This window comes from Corvus cornix, chromosome Z (genome assembly GCF_000738735.6).
Source record: "Corvus cornix cornix isolate S_Up_H32 chromosome Z, ASM73873v5, whole genome shotgun sequence".
Taxonomy (NCBI): Eukaryota; Metazoa; Chordata; class Aves; order Passeriformes; family Corvidae; genus Corvus; species Corvus cornix.
Genome location: NC_046357.1, coordinates 13,267,662 through 13,291,420, shown reverse-complemented (window position 1 = coordinate 13,291,420; position 23,759 = coordinate 13,267,662). Strand labels below are relative to the sequence as shown.

At 42.1% G+C, this 23,759-nt stretch overlaps 1 protein-coding gene across 2 annotated transcripts; it reads right to left on the bottom strand.

The window, feature by feature from the left end:
* Positions 1 to 225: 225 nt before the first annotated feature.
* Positions 226 to 22,265, bottom strand: SLC45A2 (solute carrier family 45 member 2). 2 transcript variants are annotated; one of them, XM_010395148.4, is made up of 7 exons: positions 21,628 to 22,264; positions 20,358 to 20,534; positions 14,050 to 14,357; positions 9,615 to 9,758; positions 8,276 to 8,399; positions 7,246 to 7,451; positions 226 to 3,406 (listed from the first exon to the last, which is right to left on the bottom strand). In XM_010395148.4, exons 1-7 carry the CDS (start codon positions 22,064 to 22,066, stop codon positions 3,182 to 3,184), a joined length of 1,623 nt encoding a protein of 540 aa, XP_010393450.1. In that variant the 5' UTR covers positions 22,067 to 22,264; the 3' UTR covers positions 226 to 3,181. The 2 variants fall into 2 exon arrangements, with proteins under 2 accessions (XP_010393450.1, XP_019138958.1); XM_019283413.2 differs by lacking the exon at positions 20,358 to 20,534 and having other exon boundaries at positions 21,628 to 22,265.
* Positions 22,266 to 23,759: the final 1,494 nt, after the last annotated feature.

The window sequence follows — 23,759 nt, the reverse complement described above, 5'->3', positions numbered from 1 at the left end:
TCAGCCTCGAGAAGAGGTGACTGAGAGGTTGTGGAGTCTCCGTCACTGGAGACATTCAAGAACTGCCTGGACACAATCCTGTGCCGTGTGCTCTGGGATGGCCCTGCTTGAGCAAGGAGGTTGGACCGGATGACCCACTGTGGGCTCCTCCAGCCTGACCCACTCTGGGATTGTGTGCGGTTCATCTAAGTGTATCATTTGCATAAACATAATACAGAGACGATCTTCTTTTATTTGATTTTATGTATATGGAAATAAAACCAGACGAGAAAGATCAGGCACAGGGTACTTATAACTTTATACTCATATCATGGCTATAAAAGTTGATGTTAAGTACAATAAATGATCATATTGATGGCTCAAGTCCACAACTAATGTAAAAGCACAGAAAAGGCAGAACTTCTTAAATTAACAGCATTACAGTACAATCCTTCAATACCTTCAACATTTTTAACATTTTAGCATTTCTATTGCTGAAATAAATATTTTATCCCCTTTCATGTATTAGTAACATTTTATATTAGTAACATATATTAGTAACATTTCTATTGCTAGAAGAAATACTTTTTTACTCCCCTTTTATGAGTTAGGAACATTTTATATTGTTTTCAGTAACACTTGAGATACATTTTCAACTTCAGAATGAGCACCATCATAATTTTTTTTTGTTCAGACACTGTTTTCCACATTGTATATACTTTTTTATCAGTTTGCTATTTCTAACAAAGACTCATAAAAATACCGTTTTGAAGTCCTGGGAACAATATAGGATGTTTTTATGGAGATTTGCAGAGAAAAGATGACTTTAATGTTTCTGTCTTCTGTAGTACACAGTGGGCTTTAAAGGGAAAGATCATGAGATCATGAGAAATGATAATATGAGTTCCTGAAACAATTTTCTCTGAATAAATTTGTAAATAAAAGCACTGATATACACGATGGACCCCCCTCTCTCCTCTCTGCAGGTTCAGAACCCTTCTTACATTGCCACAGATCTATGGTCACTTTGTGGGCCTGAATCAATGCCAGTGTTCTCTTTGTGTAACAGAACAGAGACGACATTGACCATTTAAATGTTAATGTTCCAATGGTGTTAAAAAAATTGGTGTCAAAAAAATATTGACAAAGACATAGGTAAACATTGCAAAATTTCTTTCTCAGCCTCACAGTGGAATCAAAGCTTTATGACCTCAGCTCCTGGTGCACAGGCTTATGTGGTGCAGTCCTATAAAACCAGATCACATCCTCCTTTATCTGTTTTTATGGCTCCACAGATTCCTTGCTCTTCCCTTGAAAAATTGTCCTCCCAGGAGATATGGAGTTAATGGAAGTTAGTGAGTTAATGATGGCATAAAGCTAATTGAGAAGACAACAATCCTTCATCTTCTGGCTTCCTCCTGTTTGTCCCAGTTGAAGCCCTTGTGCTCCAGCCATCTCAGTGCCTGCAAACTCTTTCAAACACAGTCCAGGGGCTCTGTCTTCCCAGGTTTTCTCTTTTTTCTCTTGCATGCATGTGAAATGAAGAAACACAAACCAAAAGAAACCATAAAATGTGGTTTCTTCAAAAGGCAGGATGAAGATGCTGTAGTGAGGTTTACCACGCGCTGAGCCCCTTTTGGGACCTACAGTGGAGACACAGTCATCACTAAGAAAAGGCATCTGAGGCTCCCACAGGCTTGTTAAAATTAATAAGAATTTACCTAAGGGAAAATTGGTTTTCCTGAGAATATGTGACTCACTCTATTCTTGAAAACATAAAAAGAGGGTGAAGCTGATGCATCTCTGCAGAGGTACTTGATGCTCAAATCTAACCATTTATTTGTGATGTTGTCAGTTCGTATCTTGCAGAGCTGCTAAGGAGCTGATTAAGCTCAACACTGCATTTCTTTGAACAGTGTTGATTATACATGTGCAACATTAAGGACAAAAACAACCATAAACACCATACTCGTCCATAGTCTCTCAATGTTCATTAACAATATTGCATTAGCAGATGGCTTCATGTGGCTTAACATATAACATAGTGGATGGATATGACACTTTTCAGGACAGAGGAAGCACAGCATAAATACAGTATATTGCTTTCACAAACACAGGCTTTTCAAAACTCTGGCAATATTATAAAATAACAATGAAGCTTCATATGCAATTAAATACAAATAACTGAGCTTATGTATTTACTGTGCAATAACTCCTAATAGTGCTTTGCAGAACTGAATTTATTTACAATATTCTGTAAAGAGCAAATGCTCTTTCAGTCAAAGAATGAAGGAAAACAGAGAAAAGAGAGATGCTACTTTAAGGTAAATGCTGTCATATCCAATATCAAGATTTATGTGGTGTTTAACCATCCATCAAATTGTTACGTTGGCCAAGTGTATTTTTTCAATTACAGCATCAAAATTGAGAGGCCGCTTTTTAAAGAAGGAGGAAATGGCAGTTGTTTCCCACAGACAGGTTTTTAGGTACCTACGCACGGATGTGCAAAGCAGCTTTAGGTAGACTTTCCTGACAAGCCCAGCCAGTACTTTCACTTCATTTATACAGAAGCAGAAGGATCCAGTACAAAACAATTGCTTTACAGTGATGCTCTTAAAAAACAGGCTTCAATCTTTTATATATTTCAGTCATTTTTCACACCCAAATCTGCTTTTGACAGTAGCTGGTAAGTAACTGATCCCATTTAGCAGTACAACTAATCACAACAGAACTGCACCCTGAGTGACCTCTGACACCTGTTTGAATCTCCTGCAGCTTTTGACTACTGGAGGGAACAGCCCCCAGCTTAACACACTTGAAAAACAAGATAAATAAAAACTTTATTCCTAACTCTGTCCTTTTATATTACTTCAATTTATCTCATACTTCATCTATTAACGTTCACAAATTGGTAATGAGGAGTTTTGTAATGACTCCCAGGGTAGAGCATCAAAACACCGTGGGCACACACACCATCACATGTCACAGCATGTGAACACACTGGGGGTGTGTGTATATCTGAGGCGTTAGGTAACCAGTTTTATCAAGTCTCCATTTCATAAAGCTCTGGAATTGCAACTGATCCAAGGAGGTAAGACAGGACAATGTGCCAGCAGTGTCAGCACAGAAACAGCACCGGTCCTACTGACCCAGAAAGAAAACGCTCTCCTGGGGAGATTTCTTGCAGTTGCTCCTTGCAGTCCTAGTCCACGTAGCGAACACAGAAAGCCAAGAAGCAGCAGCCAATCAGTGCCACTGTGGATGCTGAAATCATGGTGACGGCACTGCCAGCAACACTAACCAGGGGCCCCAGGCCCACACCGAGGATGATCTGGGCCAGCTGGACCATGCAGGTGAGAGCAGCACAGTCAATGCCTTTCCCTCTCCCGTGCTCCCCTGCTTGCTCCCCTTCCTGCAGCTTCAGGCTCTGCAAAGAAGCACAGAACAAACCCCAGTGAAACGGGACAGTGTCAGCAACATGCAACTCTTGGCCAGTGCACTGTTACAGCCCCAGGGGCAGCAGGACAGGTTGATACCTCTCTGATTCCATTCTTGTACCAGAGAGGCTACAGAGGTTATCACAGAGATTTACAGGTAACAATGAGTTTTCCAAGCTTCCACCAAATTGTCCAGATTTTCTCATCTGCATTTTTTCCCTCCATCCCTTAAGAAAGTAATTGAAACTTGCCCAGAAGTATTACACTTTTTTTTCAAGTTCCTGTCAATTTGAGCTCTATCAAACTGATGTTTAACAGGTCATCCTGTCATGGATAATTTAGATCTGACTCACAGCTGAAAGAGCCATACTATTATATTATCGAAGAATCATCATAGAATCATAGAATGGTTTGTTTTGGAAGGAACCTTAAAAATCATCTAGTTCCAATTCCCTTGTCGTGGGCAGGGACACTTTCCATTAGACCAGGGCTTTTAAGTGTACACCCAGCCTGGCCTTAAACGCTTCCGGGCATGGGGATCCAAAACTCCTCTGGACAACCTGATCCAGTGCTTTACCCCCCTCACAGTAAAGAATTCTTTCCTAATATCTAACCTAAATTTACTCTCTCTAAATTTGAAGCCATTCCCCCTTGTCCTATTACTATGTGCCCTTGTGAAAAGCCCCTCTCCATCTTCCTTGCAAAGTTCCCTTCAGGTACTGGAAGGCCACAATTAGGTCACTCCTCTTCTCCAGGCTGAACAATCCCACTTCTCTCAGCCTTTCCTCATAGCAGAGGTGCTCCAGCCCTCTGATCATCTTGGTGGCCTCCTCTGGACTGGCTCCAGCAGGTCCCTGTCCCTCCTGTGCTGGGACCCCAGAGCTGGATGCAGTGCTCCAGGTGGGTCTCAGCAGAGCGGAACAGAGGGGCAGAATCCCCTCCCTCCCCTGCTGCCCACGGGGCTCTGGATGCAGCCCAGGACACGTTTGGCTCTCTGGGCTGTGAGTGGCATGGCTGGGGCATGTCCAGCCTCTCACCCACAGCACCTCCAAGTCCTTCTGGGCAGGGCTGCTCTGGGTCTGTTCATGCCCAGCCTGTGCTGATACCGGGGGTTGCCCTGACCCAGGTGCAGCACCAGCACTTGGTCCTGTTAAACCTCATGATGTTCCCATAGGCCCACTCCTTGAGCATATCCAGGTCCCTCTGGATGGCATCCTGTCCTTCAGGTGTGTCAAACACACCTCACAGCTTGGTGTCACCTGCAAACTTGCTGAGGGTGCACTCAATCACTTCATCCATGTCATTAATGAAGAGATTAAATCACACTGGTCCCAATACAGACCCCTGAGGGCACCGCTTGTCATTGGTGTCTATTTGGATACTGACTCGTTGACTGCTACCCTCTGGATGTGACCATCCAACCACCTTCTTATCCAACAGTCCACTCATCAAATCCATCTTTTCAATTTAGAGGGAAGGATGTTGTGAGGAACCATGTCCAAAGGCCTTACAGTAGTGCTGATGTGCCCCACACACATACAGGCAAGTATGTGCTCAAAGTTATGGCTCAAAGCACGTAAAGGAATTCAGTATTAAAATACAAATATAATACTTTAATTGATGGGGATAAAAGCAACCTGAAAACAGACATGCAGACTAGGGTTCTTCTGCACTGCTGAGGACACCTGTTAACTACTAATTATCTGTGTATCTGCTTTGATATATATAGCAGAGCAAAAACCTTCATTTATTCTGTGAAAGTATCTTGCATATTAGCACCCTGTGAGGCTGGTGGATCACTGGAACAGGCTAACCAGACAGGTTGTGGAGTCCCCATGCTTGGAATTATTCAAACCAGACCAGACATGACTTGGGGGAGCTTGCTCCATCTGCCTTGAGCATGGTCTACATGATCTCTGGTGGTCCCTTCCTCCAGGAACGAATTATTCTGTTTTATTGGGAAATTATGTGATAATTTACATATTTATTTTCTTCCTGCATAGGCTGTTAAATGGAGGAGGTTTTATTCCAGCAACAAGAGGTTCCCACACTGTAGGCCAGCTGCACTGCTGTGTTCTGGTATCCAAATGCTCTTGGCCATTAAGATGCTTTTTGCTTTTGCAAACCCTATTACCTTGCCTTTGAGCCACACAAAGCTCACAAGTACTGGAGACAAACAGTCTCTTCCTAATCCAGTAGAAAAAAATTGAATTTGCTAGGGAACAGCAGCACAGTAAAGGAGCTGAAATGGCAGCATTATAAAACACAGCACATGATTTCGGTAGAGTGTATAGTGAGGGAAAATGTCTGCTCCTTGTTCTGAAATAACTAAGTCCCAATTTTAGACACTTGTTAAAATAAATTATATCTATTTTTCCAGGCTGTTCCCAGTGTTCCTATGTGGCAGTAGTTCTGACCACAAATACATGAATCTGTAAATGAACGCAACCTTGTGCTTGATGTTTCCTCTGATGTTTTCTTCCTATCCTATTTATAGAAAATTGGAGCTAAACCTCAATCCATTAATATAAAATCTAACATAAAATTATATATCATTTAACATCTGTCATACCAAGTACCATACACCAAACAAGAATTGGTTGTCTTACAAGTAACACATGAATATTGGCCTAGTAAGTATAAAGTTTATGCACACTTCAGCATATTTTATTTCACTTATGTCTTGGAACAGACTAAAATTTTCATTTACTCCTCCTCTCTGAGTTGGCTGACCTGAGGTTAAAATTGAGATCTCACCCTAACCTGGGCTCATTCCCTGTTCTTTGTTTTATGTTTATAAAACATCATGATCATTCTCTGTTGGAAGGAGCAAAGAAATGAACTGAAAAATTGGGAATCAGATATATGAAATATTTAACTACTTTGAGACATCCTCCTAGCATTCAGTAGAATAATTAAAGGGTTTTCTTGTGTTCATCATTCAGAGGGTGCTGGTGAAAGTTGTACAGAATGGTAGGACATGTTCTCCAGCACTTGATCTGGACCTGTGCTGGTTTCAACTATGTTTCTATATGGTTTTCCAATAGTTCAACATTACCTTTATTAATTTCTTCAGCTATCCCAAGACATACTGAGAACTTTTCCTAATTTTTCCCAACTCTCCTTAATCTTTTTGTTTCCAACTATTTCACTAACTTAAGAGACTTGAGAGAACTTTTCCATTAAAAAACTCAACACTTTACAATACATGAAGATCCTGCTGTGCCCAGTAACATGATACAAGGTGTGCAAGTTTTTCCAGATTTTCCTTGGAAACAGGATTTAATGCCGTGGAGGACAAAAACCCAACCCCAGACATTTAGAAAGATAATGAGAACGTGGTATATGATTTAATACTGAACTATATAAAATTGTTTCTACTAGAATGTCATGTGTTTATTAGCTAAGAGCTTTAGTAACACTTTGCAGTTAACTGAAAATTCCGACAGCCTCTACAGGATTGTTGTTCGCCTCAGGCTCTCAGAAGTCAAGCCTTTACCAACATGGCTGGAAGGAAGGATATAAGAAAGGTAGCAGCTGAAGGCAACACAAGAGGTAAGCCCTGTTACCTGCTTACTGCCTGAACACATACTGTGATTGGCTTAGTTTCAGATGTGATGATAAATAATTATTTGTTTTATCACAGACCTGTTTGGAGAGTTTGGAGCCGGGATGTTAACTCTCTCTGTCAGAAACCTTCCGTTCATGTGTCATAATAGCTCAAAATTAAAATTCAAAGCTGCTCACCATTTGTGTCCAGTTTACCCCCAAAACAGATTGAACAGACACAGACAGATATACTTAATGCTTCTTGAGACATTGCACTCACTTCTTCTTCCCTGTGGTACTCTGCAATGAGGTGGAATGGCACTGTGTACAGTGTGCTGGACATGACTCCAAAGAGTGAACAGAGAACCAGGGCAGAGTAGATGTTGGGAAACAAACCAATTAGTCCAGTACCCAGTCCAAAAAGTAGGTATCCAATGAAATAAAGTCCCTTTAATCCTATGTATGGCAGAAGGACTTTCTGCAAATCTGCGAAAAGAAAGCAAAAAAACTGGTAAGATTAAAAAAAACAGGTCACATTTTATCAGGGAGTTCCTTTTAAGGGATTGTGTTTTGTAAAATGCTGTGATGGAGATAAGGATTTTGGAAATTACCTCAAATTATTGTAGGTATAAACTTGCCAAAGAATACTTGCCCACACCACCCAGAGCTCAACCTGCAGCTCGCACTCCAGCTGCACCCAGACATACTTGTGCTGAATAGATGTTCCTCCACAGGAAGGCCACACAGAAATACCTGCAGTTAAGCTCCAAAGGTGAAAACATTTCCCTCAAGCCTCTTCTAGATGCTCAAATCGACCCCCAAAATACTACTTGTTTGAATTTTCAGATCACAAGTAGTTTTTTTAATCCTTGGGAAGAGTTATGGTGAAATCTCTCTGGGGAGCTGTGCTAGGATGTTTACACATAAATTTGGAGAGCAAGCTTCAAGCTTCTGGCAAGAACTTCTGCATGGGGAGTGCAGATGGGGAGAGGCCACCTTTGAGAGCCTACAGCTATGGCACTGCTAGGTGAAAGAGCATCTAAGAATTTAGTCTGGCAGTTAATTTCAGGATAATTTTAAGTGTTCAGGGTCAGTTCATGTGCAGAACAATCTGTTAGTCCCAAAGTGACCCCTCATCATGTGGTCAGGAACTGTTTGTTTTAAGATAGGAATTTCTAACAATGCTGAGAATGTAACATTCCCTAAAGCTTTAATGTAGAAAAAAATCCAGGTAATTTGGCATCCCTTTATGGTTTTTAAACAATGGCAAATAGTAAACATGGTGGTGTAGTTCATTTGTGGGTACTTACAAGAATAGACCGATGAAGAAATTGCATTGATGCACAGTCCCCAGCATCCCATCTCTACCCCTGTTTTGTAGGTAAGATAGAGTGTGGAGTTGTGAGGTGCATAAGGATTACCTTGGTATATAACCTGAAAGAGACCACAAAAGTCACAGAAGGCAAGGATGGCTGCATGGATAGAATGTCTCCTTCTTGCAGGAACAGGGCCCCATGCCTGGTAGGGAGCACCCAAGAAATCTGTTAAGCAGTGTCCTAACCACTCATTTGTAATTCTCCAGTTTTCACACTCACATCTCATGGACTATCACATCCCAGGGTCTGCCTCATTTATTACCCTCTGCCTTTTCCTGGACTGTTCATTGTCTCATTTGCTCTTTTATCCTTTGGGTGTCTCACTTCCAACTAACTTTCTCTCTCCACTTCTGCCTTCTCGCCTTAGCCTTTCTTTCCCTTATTTATCTACATTTTTTTGTTTGTTTGCTTTCTCTTTCAGGTTTACCTCAACACACTCATTTTTCCACAGAGTTGTTGTCTTATTCAGTTCTTTTTCTAGACAAGCAAAACTTTTTTCTTTCAGTTGCTCATCTATGCTGCAGGGAAAAAAAACCTCCCGCTTGCCTTGCCTACAGAGACAAGAAAGGCAAGGAAATGGGAACACTGTGTGGAAACCACAGAAGAACAGGGAGTGGCAGTGAGTGGGTTTGTGCCAGGAGCATACTAGTACTCTGGAAGAAAGGAGGCATGTCCATATAGGCAGGAATCACTGTCAAGGACATACAGTCCCTGGGAATGGCATGGAAAAGTTACTACTGGATATTGTGAAGGCAAACAGTTCCTGGCAAAAGGAACTCAGGACAGACAAATGCAAGAAGATAAAAGCTTTCTGCTACCAAGTAGCTCCCTGTGTGCAAAGAGCTGCATGGCCTGAGGCCAGGGAGGCTGCAGAGCAGGTAAGGGGCTTTGTGTGTATGCTGCACACACACCAGGACAAGGCCATCTGCATCCAAGCATTGCCCCAGTTAGAAAACCTGCCCATCTCGGAGCAGCTCCAAAGCCAAACCAGAAAATGGATGTGTTTGGACCAGCTCTGAGAGCTTCACTTGGAACAGTTAGACACTAATGGCCCTACGAACACTAAAGGTTTTTTCCAGTGATTACACAGACAGGCTCCGAACAAGGGCTTGACCTTAATTAGCTGGTTTAAAAAAACTATTGTTGAGCCATCCAGATATAAATGGCTCTGACACCAGTGTAATTTCCTCAGGATAGTAACACCATTTCATTTCTTTTTGATGGAGGAGGAGTTGCTACAAGGAAGGAGAAGCAAGAGGATTTTATGCTTTACCTGTCCCATGAAATCCGTGAAGAAGAGCATGTTGGACAGGAAAGCCATCCATCCAAAAAGGTGGCTCACACACAGACAGCGATAGTGGGATGGCATGCTTAAAAGTGTCTTCAAGAGTGATTTAAGGGTCATCTGCCTTTTTTCCTAAAAGCAAATATTCAAGAATAATACAGTATTATTGCTCTGAAATTTTGAAATACTGAAATAGCTGACAGAAAATGAAGAAGGCCTTAGTATCTTTTCATTGCTAAACTTCCAGTCTTCTCTTTTTTGCTAGGAAGGGTTGCTTGTGTACTGAATTTCCTTCAGTTTATAAAATTCCCAGAAACTACAGAAGAGATGGAGTATACCAACAAGAATGTAACAGTTCTTGCTGTTATAATCAGTAGGGTGATTATTTACATGTAGAACCAAAGGGAAATTTTCTGCCAAAGCAGATTCAGAAAAGTAATTAAAAAAACATTTAAAAAACGCCCAACAAACCAACAACAGAAACAACCAAAGCCAAAAGTTATTTCTTTATAGAGACCATCAGCTTTGCATTGAAAATTTAAAGCTGCCACAGAAAAAAGTTATGCTCAAAATACTTCCTGAAAATTAAAATGTATCAGTTGTGGATATCTGAGCATTTCTGAGACCTTACTCCCATTCTGTTCTATTTTCTATGCTGAATTCCCTATGAAACTTATTTTTCAAGGGAAACTTCTATCTCTTCAGGCATATGATGACATTTCCACTGTGCACTGTCCTCCCTTCCATGAAGCAGGGAGAAGCTGTGGTTCATCATGGTAGCACACAGAGAATGTGAGCTCCAGCATCTAAACACCTCATACCATGGGAGTAATAAGTCATTTCACAATCAAAACTTAACTGGTGCTGGTTAACAAATCTCACTGATGAGGATAACCAAATTTTCTCACCACCTTCAATGCCCCACATTATTTCCCTCCTCGTCTCAGTCCTGTGCCCCAAAACTCTCAGTTTCTTTTCCAGTCACATTCATCAGATCATTTGTATTACTTTTTTTTTTTTGACTACTGTAGGTGTGCTTGATATCAGGTAATTTGACATGTAATTCTTCCTGCATTAAAGCTCCTGCATAGTTCTGTGCTTTTAAAGAAAAAGAAAGATAGTATTTTAACTGTGCATGATGGAACACTTCCAGTTTTCTCTCGTAATGTTTGGAGACAACAGTGCTGGGAGAGATGGTAAGGGAAGAAGTACATCATGAAATGTGGAAGAACTGAAAAAGTTATACTAATTACTGGAAATTACTGGAGTGAATCTTGTCTTCAATTTGCTGTAAGATGTCACTTTTTCCTTTCTTCCTTCAGTGTTGTACTTACTTTTCACAATTCTACTTTCCTTTGAACTAGGCTATGCTGCAAGCTACTCTATGAATAATCACCACATATAAAGTTGGAAAATACTTTGCTTCCGTGTCAGGTTTTTAATCCTCATAGGAATGCCAAAATTCAAGTTGCTGACTTTCACCTTGGACTGTATGTTGTCCAAATCCCTTGGAATTTCTCTTGGCATCATTGTCTTTTTTAAACAGGGTAAGTTTTATATTCTTCTACAAATATAAAAAGAAAACAAACAAAAAAAATCCAGATTGACTGATTAGTGTTATTTCAAGGATAATTATTATCGTTTGACTTGACTTAATTTAGTTTGCAATTCTTCCACTTTCTTTAGTTTTTTTAAAAATAGCCTTTCCAATCAAAGTTTTAAGATAAGGTCATGGAACTACAAAAGACACTGCAGTGATTACAAACAATAATTTGACAGCTAGATAGAAATGCTTTCTTTCTATTTAGATAGTCCAGAGAGTGGAAATGGAAACTAGAAGTGTTTAATGCACACATTCAAAACGTATCAGCACACAAACTGCATGCTAATTTAAATAATGTGCTGAAGCTTGGTTCTGTTTAAGCACCTTATCTTTCAAAAGCTCACAACACCAAACAAACGCTAAAAAAATCACTACAACTCAGGGCATAAGATGATTCATAAGAATACAGAAGAAGCAGTATGATGTTGCTGCCTGCCCCCGAGGTGCAGCCCAGCCCCGGAGCTGGCCAGGCATGTCTGGATTTGTTTCAACCATGTGCTCTGAATCCCCTTTGTTCCAAGCGCGGATAAAACTTGAAAGTAGCACGGGTTCCCCCGAAACAGAGTCCGATTGGCTGATAACCCGGCTTCGCTCCTGCCCTCCCCTCTCCCTTCCCCCGAGAAAGTCGGCTTCGCCCCTCATGCTCCTGCCTCCCTTCTGTGAACAGCTTCTCCTGTCTCTCTCGGGACAGGAGGAATAAGGAAACAGGATTTAAAGGCACAGAGTTTGGGCTGTATTTCTACCTCTTTGCTTCTGCTTTTGACATTAGCTTTACAGCTGTCACTTGCTACATTTCGGAGCCACCGAGTCGCTGGATTGCCCGTGCAGTCTCTCTAGGCAGCTCGGGGCTTTCCAAGGCACAGAATGGTGAGCCAGACGACTGAGCAAGCTGGCAGCATTTCGTCAATATGACTTGGGTTTTATGGCAGTGGACCCTGAATAATTTGGCACTATGCAAAAGAACACAGGGCTAATTGCTTTGTGTGTCTGGTCATACTGTAACAGGTCAAATCTCATTAATAATCATGTTAGCTATTAGCATGTGAGAGCATAGGCCTTAATTTAGAACAAATAGGGCCATGATGCCCGCAATAAAAAAAAGAGACAGAAAAAGAGGAAGCCAAACCATTTCTTCAAGGAAGTGATTACAGTAATGAATGAACTCAGCAAACATGTGCCACAGGAGACAGATCATTAAAGCAGAGAGTGTCTCGAATTCATACACAATCAGGCACATCAAAGAAACATGAGACTGATCAAAGCACTGGGGACTCTCACAGGCTGCCCAGCCTAATCAGAGAGAAGGGCAATGGCACAGGCTTGCCCACAGTGGACGCCACAGCTTCACCTCAGGTGTCAGACATTACTCACTCAGTGGAATTATTTCTTGCCAAGGCAGAGGCTACCCAAAACCACAGTCTGGTCCCCTACTTCCACTGCATCACTCTCTCATCTTCTTTTGCCTTCTTTTTTTTTTAGAGCCTGCATTGTCCAAGCAGCCAATGACACTCAGCATCTCTAACAATCTGGAGGATGCTCAGAGTGAACAGCGCTGGTGAAGGATGCTGGCTGCTCAAGTTGGCCTGCAGTGGCCAACTGAAGCTGAGACAGCATCACAGCGTTCCTGTCAGATTCTCCCCATAACTGTTGCCTTGCTGTCTGCCCCACTCTGTGTTTGCCTGGCATTCTCATCAGGCAGTGCTCATCTTATATGTCTTGCATCTGGTGTAATAATACTTTTCTTCAGGTTAGAAACACCAAGTGCTATTATAAAACAAATTACAAATAGTAAAAGATAATAAATCCCTTTTATTTATAGATTAAACAAGAGTATTGCTTTCTTACTTATAACCATTTGCACATGCTTAAACGTTTTACCTGATTTATCAAACCTTTGCATCAGTGTATCAGGGATGGATAATGCCAAGAGACCAAAAGTGAAATTAAAATGAGAAGCAACTGTGTCACCACTATTTTGTTATACTTTGCTTACCTAGGGTACCATGAGATAGCCGTGAGCATTTCTAGCACTAGGAGTCATCAACAAAACAGTAAAAATTATCATCTGTTCCCAAGACCATTCTAGAAGTGGGCTCCCCAGATATTTTTCTGGTAGATTCACCTTTTCCTAGGTGCCTTAGGTTGAAGAAATCTCCCATAAAAATGCATCAGAAACAAAATAACAGTGAGAATTTAAAAGTACTCACTATTCTCTTGCACCTCAAAGTTTTTCCAAAGACACAGCTACAATATCACTCAAAATAAAACTAAAACTCTGGTAGCAAGGTATAACTTCTGTAGAAGTAACAATTTTAAACACATTAGTACTCAATGAAATGTTGAGCAGCAGAAAACCCAAATGTTTACTAGAGAGGGAATGCACATTTCACATGTACTATGTACAGAATTGTGTGGACTTCAGTGGGAATTAGAGACGCACATCAAAGATTAATAGTCTGTAGTCTTTGTCCACAATATTATGATAATTCTGTCAAGACTATAGGATAAAGTAGATCCTATTTACAAAATTCACATGAGGAGGATATCAAGAGACTGACATAGAGCAGAAAACCAAACCATGTTCTCCCTCATCCCTGCCAATTGATCAAAGCATCAGAATTAGCCTCTTGCTGGCAATACTTTCTAAAGAAAAAAAATAAAAAGAAAAAAAAAGCAAGCAGGATTTCTCCTGTCTCTGTATCCTGGTGGGAGGTTCTTTTCTGTGCATGTGAAAGGACTCCATTACAAACAATCAGCATTAGCTAATTAAGGGGTCTCCAAGGATGCAGATACGTCCTATAAAATCATCTCTGCACTCACCGCACATTTCCCTGGCTTGGCTGCAGCCTTTATTTCGGTACATGTTGATTTTAAGTAACCATTCTTGATTTCCTCCTCAATGGAGTTGTATTGATGGGGCTCAGTCACTTCCAACAAGAACTTTGTCTCTTCGTGTTCGTGTCTGAATGGGACTTCAGGAATACTGCACAGATGTACGGTAAGGCAGATTATGAAAACCAAGGCTGCAAACAAGAAGATCACCTGGAATTCTGATGCCAAGGTATATCCTAGTATAGTTTGACCCCAATCCATAGCACCTGTCAGGTAACCCAGGGCTCCTCCCAAACCTACAATGGTGGGGGAAAAAAAGGAAAAAAAAAAAAGGTGTGCTGGCATTGATAAAATAAACAAATGAACAAACATAATACCCTCAACATCCCCTCTAGACATGATGGAATAATCACTCTTCAGATATTTATCACAAGAAATAGGAATACTGAGATAATGACAGACATAAGCAGTTACTAAAACATCTCTTGAAAAATCTTCTCAGATCTGGTAGGCAGAGCTCTCCAGAAATTGCCTGAACATACAGCAACATAGGGTCCATCTCCTTTTTTGACTCTTTGAAGCTTTATTTTCTTTGAAATGATAAACAGTACAAGTAGAACTGAGTAAAATCCTACTGAAATTTATGTGGTTTTTTTTTTTTAATTTCACAGAACAAACACTTCTTAAATTATATTGAGACCATCTATAGTTTAGAATTTGTAAAATGTATTTTATTTAGCTTAGTCCAAACATAAATGCTGCCTCCATGGGAAATTTTTTAAAAAGGAAATAAACCCAAAAGCATTGTTTTGTAGTTATACAAACCCAAGTACCTCATCACTTGGAAGAGAAAACAGAAAGGATCAAATATAAGTGTGTAATCCCATTTACTAATTCTGTCAGAAAAGGTAGACTAAAAGGTAAAATGAGACTGCTACTTTGTGCCTTGAAGTTAATAAACCCAGCTTTCAGTCAGTTTGGTTTTCTTACAATTTCTTCTCTTTGTTGTAAGTGCACACAAAGATGCACAGGGAAGTACCCTCTGTTACATCCAATACAGAGCTCTGGTAGGGGTGGCACCTTTGTAGACTCCTGGCACCTTGTTAACCAGGTGGCTCTGGTGGATGGATGTGTGGGAGCTCCACAGGATAGCAACTTTTCAAGGACTTGGAAGCATTTCTGCTCCTCTGCTTAGGAGAACTGATGACAATGTACAGCAGAACCCCTCACCTAACAAAAACTAACAGCACCTACACTTGCTTTCCCAGCAAAACACAGGATTTTGATTTCATTCTGGGCTTTCTGTACTGTTTCCCCCTCCTGGGTCTGATTATGACCCTTCTTCATTGTGTCCTGTGGCATTTCATAGGGGACTGTATCCTTGCTTGTTCTCATAAAAAAAATTACGCTATTAACAACTTTTTAAAGAAAATCTACACTACATTGTTTCAGTGTATGTTTGCAGAGAGAATGTTTGACATTTGAGGTTGTCTTTGCATGCTGTTTTGTAAAAAAAAGGATCATGATAGTGGAATGAAGCCCAAATATTGTGTATTGGATGTGTGCACTCTTTCTTCCACTTGTGTAAGTTGCCATGGGTTTCATAATTGCAAAGCTATCAAGTTTCATGTTCAAACCCCAAACTGAAAGCAAACTGGAGAGTAAAATCTTAGAAATATTAAGTACAAAAAGAAGGAACTAGAGTGGGGAAAATAAATAATATCTAAAATAGAAAGTAGAAAAGAAATGGGAAGATTGCTGTCTGTGTCTAACTGGGATAAAATATCAGGGAATGATAAATACAAACTGTCGGGAATGGATATTAAGATCAGATTTTAGGGAAAACTAATGCCAAGGTGTATTGGGTTGAACCTGAGTTGATGGACAGTCTTTTAGACTAATGACGCTTCTCACAATTTACATATTTAAACCGTACGGAAAGGCGGGAATTGCCTTTTGTCCCAGCTTGCCTGCTGGAAGGTGGGGGGGGCTCCGAGCCTCCAGGCCCCGCCGGGCTGGGCCGGGGCCACTGCCCCTTCCCCTCTTTCCCAACACTGCGGCACGGACCCTGGGTCGCTGCGGGGGGACTGTTCCAGAGCCACAGGCAGCTCAAACCAGCCATGGACTGCTCACAGCTAAACCCAGCCATGGACTGCTCACAGCTAAACCCAGCCATGGACTGCCACACAGCTCAAACCAGCCATGGACTGCTCACAGCTAAACCCAGCCATGGACTGCCACACAGCTCAAAACCAGCCATGGACTGCTCACAGCTAAACCCAGCCATGGACTGCTCACAGCTAAACCCAGCCATGGACTGCCACACAGCTCAAACCAGCCATGGACTGCCACACAGCTAAACCCAGCCATGGACTGCTCACAGCTCAAACCAGCCATGGACTGCTCACAGCTAAACCCAGCCATGGACTGCCACAGCTAAAACCAGCCATGGACTGCCACACAGCTAAACCCAGCCATGGACTGCTCACAGCTCAAACCAGCCATGGACTGCTCACAGCTAAACCCAGCCATGGACTGCTCACAGCTAAAACCAGCCATGGACTGCTCACAGCTAAACCCAGCCATGGACTGCCACACAGCTAAACCCAGCCATGGACTGCCACAGCTAAACCAGCCATGGACTGCTCACAGCTAAACCCAGCCATGGACTGCCACACAGCTCAAACCAGCCATGGACTGCCACACAGCTCAAACCAGCCATGGACTGCTCACAGCTAAACCCAGCCATGGACTGCTCACAGCTAAAACCAGCCATGGACTGCTCACAGCTCAAACCAGCCATGGACTGCCACAGCTCAAACCAGCCATGGACTGCCACACAGCTAAAACCAGCCATGGACTGCTCACAGCTAAACCCAGCCATGGACTGCCACACAGCTAAAACCAGCCATGGACTGCTCACAGCTAAACCCAGCCATGGACTGCCACAGCTAAAACCAGCCATGGACTGCTCACAGCTAAACCCAGCCATGGACTGCCACACAGCTAAACCCAGCCATGGACTGCTCACAGCTCAAACCAGCCATGGACTGCTCACAGCTAAACCCAGCCATGGACTGCCACAGCTAAACCCATCCAGCGCGGCTTCTGGGGACAGGCGGGTCCCTCTCCTCTCCATGCGGAGCCGGCGGAGTCAACGGGAGCCGGCAGAGCCTCCTGTCTGCAGCCAGCACACTCCGTGCTGAACTGAAGAAGACACCATGCAGCCAGCAGCACAAAGGGAGCGAGGCTTTCCCCACCGTAAAGCCTGAACAAGGACACTCTTCAACATGGCGGCTTCAGAGTCAGAGAGAAAGAGAAACTGAGTCCCGTGAGACGGAGCTGAGCATGGCGACGGGAGAAAAGAGGGCGGTGCCGCGATTCTGGCGCGCAGCTAAAAAACTTCTTGCATGCCGTGGTAAGAAACTGTAATATCAAAACCTGTTTGTCTCTTTAATCCATTTGAAGTACATGGGGGGATGAAGAATTCACGTGTGGCCTGTGAAGATTGTGAAGAGTGCCTATGCCAGGCTATATAGAAGCAGTGAGAGGCTTTTAGAGACTTGCAGCGAAGAAAGCCTTTGTGTGCAGGCCAAAATAACTCATCCTTAAAAAGATTAATAACCCCATGTGATGGCTCATGTTTTGCAGTGTGAAGGAACTGTGAGATTTTTCATGAGAGAGATCTTTTACACCACAGCAGGTTGTTTGTTTCCAGGCAGGTCTGCTGTTAGTGGCAGTTTGGGAACCACGCGCAACTGAAGAAAACCCTTTTTTCCTTAAGCATAAGAGAGAGACTTTTCAAGAACTGCAACACTGACTAACATCCCATGTTCTGTTATCCTTTGTGCGAGTTGGGTAAAAGGAGAGAAGTGCTGGAAGGGGGGGGGGGGTTTGCTTTAATTTCTTGTTATTTCTCTTTACTTCTAATTCTATTAGTAATAAAACTCTTTCATTGTACTGCAACTGTTTAAGGTTTGTGCCTGCTTTGTTTTTTCCTAATTCTTATCTCACAGAAGGAAAATAAGTAAGTAATGAATATTTTTAACCAAAACCACTACACTTAATTGGTGTTTCTGCCCAGTTTACGAACTCAACCCGCTACACAAGGCCAGGGAATTGCTGGAGCAGAGTGACTTGGGAGGCTGTAGAACTCCAGTCAAGGGAGGATTTCAACACCAGACTGGAGAATTTTCAATTAGGAAGGGTTAAAATATTGATGAACTTGCTATAGAGAGCTCAGGGTGCTGGACCAAGTAATGCACTCTGCCCCAGTCTTTTTTCATACTATTTGTCCCACATCCCTTTTCACAGCTCAGTGCACAAACGAAACAGCTAAATCTGCAGCTTCAAATCTTCAAATTTGGAGACTTTTTAGTATCATCCAAAAAAAAGGCAACCAGAATTGTGCTGAATATATATAGAGACTCACTCCTCTCTATGTTCAAACAAGTGATGCTTTAAAATTTTATCTGTCATTTTCTAATGGGTCATACAGATTTCATTCCCATGTGGCTTTAAGCTTCCCTCATAATCTGTGTTCCTGGACACAGGTATTTCTTGTGTCCAAAATTGGCCTGTTGTCAGTAGCTACTACACCTCCCTCCTTGAGCAGAGTAACTGCTACTAAATCTATGTGTCTCTGCTCTTGGTGGGGCTCAGAAGCCACAAAAATCTGTGACTAAGACTGCATGACTTCTCATGTAGTCTGCTTTTTGTCTAGTGCTTTCACAGAGACTGCTCTCAGACATGGCAGGAGGCTGCTCCAGAGTCTCTTCACAGGTACACAGCCTTAGGTGTCTACCCTGTGCATTTCCCCAACACAGGGCTCACATTGTACAGATAATTTCATAGAATCAGGGGTTGGAATAGACCTTAGAGATCACCCAGCCCCAACCATCCTGCATTTGGCAGTGACACCTCGTACTAGACCAGGCTGCTCAAGGCCTTATCCAATCTGGCCTTGAACACTGACAGGGTTGTGGCATCCACAACCTCCCTGGATCACCACTGATGCCTTTTCCTGGTCTTAAAATCAAGAGTCAAACACAGTTAGAAGTCGAAAAGGGATTTTACCTTGGTATTTATTTTAAGGATCCTTAGGTACACACGTCCAGGTCAAATGCACCGAAATGCACACTATGGTGCCTCCCAAAAGATCGGGTATAGCATTATAGGTTTTACTAATTAGCATATCTATCAAAGATTCCCCAATGAGAGGCTCAAGTGAGACCCCCTCCCCAAGGAACCTTCCCCTGGATGGTTCTATCTTAGTTTACAGAATGTGTTCTGGAGAGGACCTTGGGGTCTGGGGCACACTGATCCCTAGCTATGAAGCTTCTAAAATGTTTAGTCTCTTAGCTTGACAAACAAGTCCAAGAATGTAGGGAAAAAGCACGAAGAATACAGAAGTTGTAAAAAGGTGTAACAGGGGTATAAAAGAAAAAATCGTCACAGGGAAGAATTTCTTCCTAAGATCCAGCCTAAATTTCCCCTCATCTTCCTAAAGAAGACTCCCTCTCCAGCTTCCCTGTGGCCCCCCTTCAGACACAGGAAGGTTCCTATGAGGTCTCCACACAACCTTTTCTTCAGGACGAACAGCCCCAACTTTCTCAGCCTGTATCATAGGAGAGGTGCTTCAGTCCCCTTATCAACTTCACGGCCCTCCTTTGGATTTGTTCCAACAGTTTTGTGTCCTTCTGTAACTCGGCAGCATTCCAAACATGTACAAAGGCAAATGAAGCTGTTAACTTCATTTGCAAGAACTTGCACTGAACTACTTGGGCCTATTCTGTGGGAGTTGTGAATTTCTGAATTTTACACAGAACTCCTGTTTCTGTACAGCGCATACTGGTGCATTGCTGAAGAGTGAAAGTAAATTGGTTTGTGCAGCTCTTGTTCCATGTCACATGCTGAATCAAAAATGTTATTTTTATATGCAGTAGCAATGAAACGAGTTACATCCAGTAATTTTTGCCTCACCAAAAACTTGGAAAAAAACCAAAACAAACTGAACAAACACTACTTCACTTTTACAATAACTAACTACTCTTCCTTAAATCATGTCTGTGTTGCTGTCATTGTTTACGCCTGCAGCTTTTTGCAGAATTCTTGTAGCAGAAATCACAAGTTGCTGTTCTCTGGAGCAGTGAAAACCCAGCAACAAAAGACTCATGACTGAAGTGCAGGATTAGATGATCAGTTCATTCAAGATTAGAAACACAGTGAGGATAAAATCCATGCAATTACCTTCCTCTCCTTTGAGAGGTAGGGAGGAAAAGAAGGGATCTGAGTACCTGTAAAGAGGGCGTGGTAATGCAGACCCTTCTCTTTATCCTGATGAGAGCAGACATCAAATAAATACGCTTTGATGGGACCATCAATAAAATCAGCTGCAAAATCAAAAAGTACTACTCCCAGCATGGTAATGACTATTGCCCAGGTCCGCTGCTTGTCTTTCTCATTGATGAAAGCTACAAAAAGAAAAACACCCTCATTCTGACAGCAATAGCGCCATGTTCTGCAAGACCAAATTTTGTCTTTCCTTATATCTCAAAATCTAAACAATGACTGGTTATGCAATAGTGACACCAGAATCTCATCAGAGAAGCAGGAGAGCTGAGTCTGTGAAGTGCTGAGCTGGGCTAGGTTGACTTACTGCCTTGAGTCAGCACATGCTCAGAATGCTCCAAGCTCCATGACCAAGTGCATCACTATCCTTAGTCTACTCCATTACACCTTCAAGGCAGGCTCTGGTAGCCTAACACATGCATTTTGCAGTACTTTTTGGTTTATTCTATTTGTCCCACCCTTATATTGCTTTAGATAATCAAAAATTATCTGCAACATCTCTTTCTGGGTCAATGAAATCAAGTATATTTAACACCAACAATATTCAGGAAGAGAAAATAAATCAATCCATAAAGACACACACCTCCCCCATCTGTCTAGACAGCAACAACTTTCTATCAAGACTTTAACAAGTTACATTCCAAGCTAAAATGTAACAATAGGGATGCCACCCCATTTGATTTTGCATGTTTCAGCTGCAACAGTTTCCAGGCAGTTACGGATCTCTGTTTTTACCAGCACAACACAGTTCTGAGTCAAGTCAGTGCTGCAATAATTTAAGTGTTAGTATTTTGAATACTAATCCATCTAAAATAGGGATGAACAGGGATTCCGTTTGGATATGTATTACATCACAAAAACAATACTATAATTTAAGTAAACAAGGTAGATCTTAGTTCATAAAAACTTCTAAGGCCTAAGCAAATCTTTACCTGCAGGAGCTTATCAGGCAACCAAACCAACATACAACAGACTGCAATCACATGCACAAACTACAGAACACTGTGTACAGGGTACATAACATGCAGTGTTAGATTTGAGTGCATACAAAGATAGATTCCAGTGCTCCCCAGCTCTTTCAGTGCTCCCAAGTCACATGATACCAAATTTTAACAGTGCATTTTAAGAAGGAAAAGAGGAACCCCTCTCTTTTCTCTGATTCAAAAGGCTAAGGATGAGTTTTCTATGTCAGCATAACACATACCCCTCACTCACCTGAGATCATCACGTCCCCATTGAGGTACAAAGCCATGCCTAACAGCATTATGATGCCCAGACACAGAATGTAAGGTCGCCTCCTGCCCCAGCAACAGGTGCAGTGATCACTGGCTGAACCTACCACAGGCTGTAGCACAAAGCCCAGGATAGGGCTGATGAGCCACACGAGGCTGTAGAGGCTCTTGGGCAGCCCTACACTGAGCAGCACCGGAGTGACAAAGGCGGCCTCCACGGCATAGCAGAACTCCCGGCCAAACATGGCCATGCTGTGCATGACCAGCCTTCCCACCGCTCGCTTCTTTGGCACCACTGCTCCAGTCCTCATCACTGACTGCCCCGGAGCTTCCTGCTTCTCTCTGGTGCTGTCCATGTTGGCCTTGGCCACTTCAGAGGTGGGTGGAAGAGCCTTGTGGAAGCTCTCTTTCGTTAAGGTCATTGCTCCGGCTGCAAGCAGCGCCGCAGTGAGCTGGTGCTGCCTGCTCCGGCTGACATGGGGCCCAGATCATATGCCGGGTGGGATCGGTCTGTGCTGGGGGAGGGACTCACATACTTTCATGGCTCTGCGATCACAAGTTATGCCAGGAAGGGGGTGGGGAAGTGTGTGTTCACATTCGCAGATCTGAGTCTTTAGGTGTCTGCACTGCTCCCAACTATCCACAACTGAGGAATTACTGTTTATGCATGAAGCGCACATACAACAGGACCATACATCACATGGTCCAGATGCAGGATTAGCCTGACACAAAGCTGTTCCTCTTGTTGTAAGATCTTGCTGTAAGACATCAGCAATACCAGTAATCTACTCCTTGTCTTTCCGTTCAGCAAACATAAGACAGAGTGACCATTCCCTGCTGACTGAACTGGGAGGAAAATCTGTATCTATCTGGAAGAGGATTTCAGTGCACTTCATGAGGCTGAGTAAGTGAACCTATCCATTGCCCTTGAGCGTTAGAGGCAGATATAAATCTTGACAGAAATCTGTCAATCAGCAACTGATAAGCACTATTTTGTATCTGCTGTGTACTGCCCTCAAAAGAATTGATTATTTTCTTGGTTTCTGAAAACAACGGATATTAGGATCACTTAGACATGGGTTTTTTAAACAGTCTTACCTGCCAGGGGAAGGCCTTAAGGAAAACCTGTAGCGACATTACTCAAACTGTAGCTTTCAGGATTGGGCACCTGAGTGAGGCAGCTGATCCAACCTACACTGAAGCAACATGAGGTTTTAAATTGATGTCAGTAATTTCAGTTTCAAAACTTTTGTACAATGGAAATTACATTTGACAACGCTGATTTTTCTCCAACACAATCAGATACATCTGGGACTAAGAAAATTGTCAAATCCTCTGGTAACAGTGTATAATATTCAGTAACTTACACTAGACTGATGATCAGCTGGAAACTTAAGGTGCTTTTGCCGATGGTTTAGACAACTTGCCAGGACGTACCAGATAACTCATGCTTCCAGGCAAGTATTTATGTAGTAGAATGTAAAAGGTTTTTTTATGGTAATAATGTTGACATTTTTGCCATGACACATGTAAAATGAGCTAAAGTACACCTCAGCTTTGGAAGCCTTTGTAACCAACAAACCAATCTTCAGCGAAACATAGACAAAATTATCAAAAAAACCCCAAGCCTTCATGTCGTAATTCCTCACACACTGGACTACAGAATACTGTATTAATGCCATATAACTAATTCTTTTTAAAAGCAGATTTTCTTTTGCCTTGAAAGAGATGGTTTCAATTGACAGCTTAAGTTTGAAGGAAATGAAAACAGACATGCAACAACCATTGTTTAAAACCTGTGCAGCAAAGCTGCCTACCATTCTTCCATAAGGAGATGAAAGGTTTATTAGTTAGCAGGTATTTTAAAAACAAAAAAAAATTAATTCTGAATTTAGTTTCTAGCCAAGCTGATATTCTAAATGTAATATAATCAGGAGACTGCATTGAGAAAATGTAGCCAGGCTGTTAAATAGATTAACTTTGAGATAATAGCTCTGCAGCAGCACAAAAGAGAATAGTATTAGTTAGACCACAGTTTTGGCATGATAAAGCAAATTAATGAGTATGATAGAATAGAGGAAAAAAACCCTCCTAATTCATGAATAAACACAATCA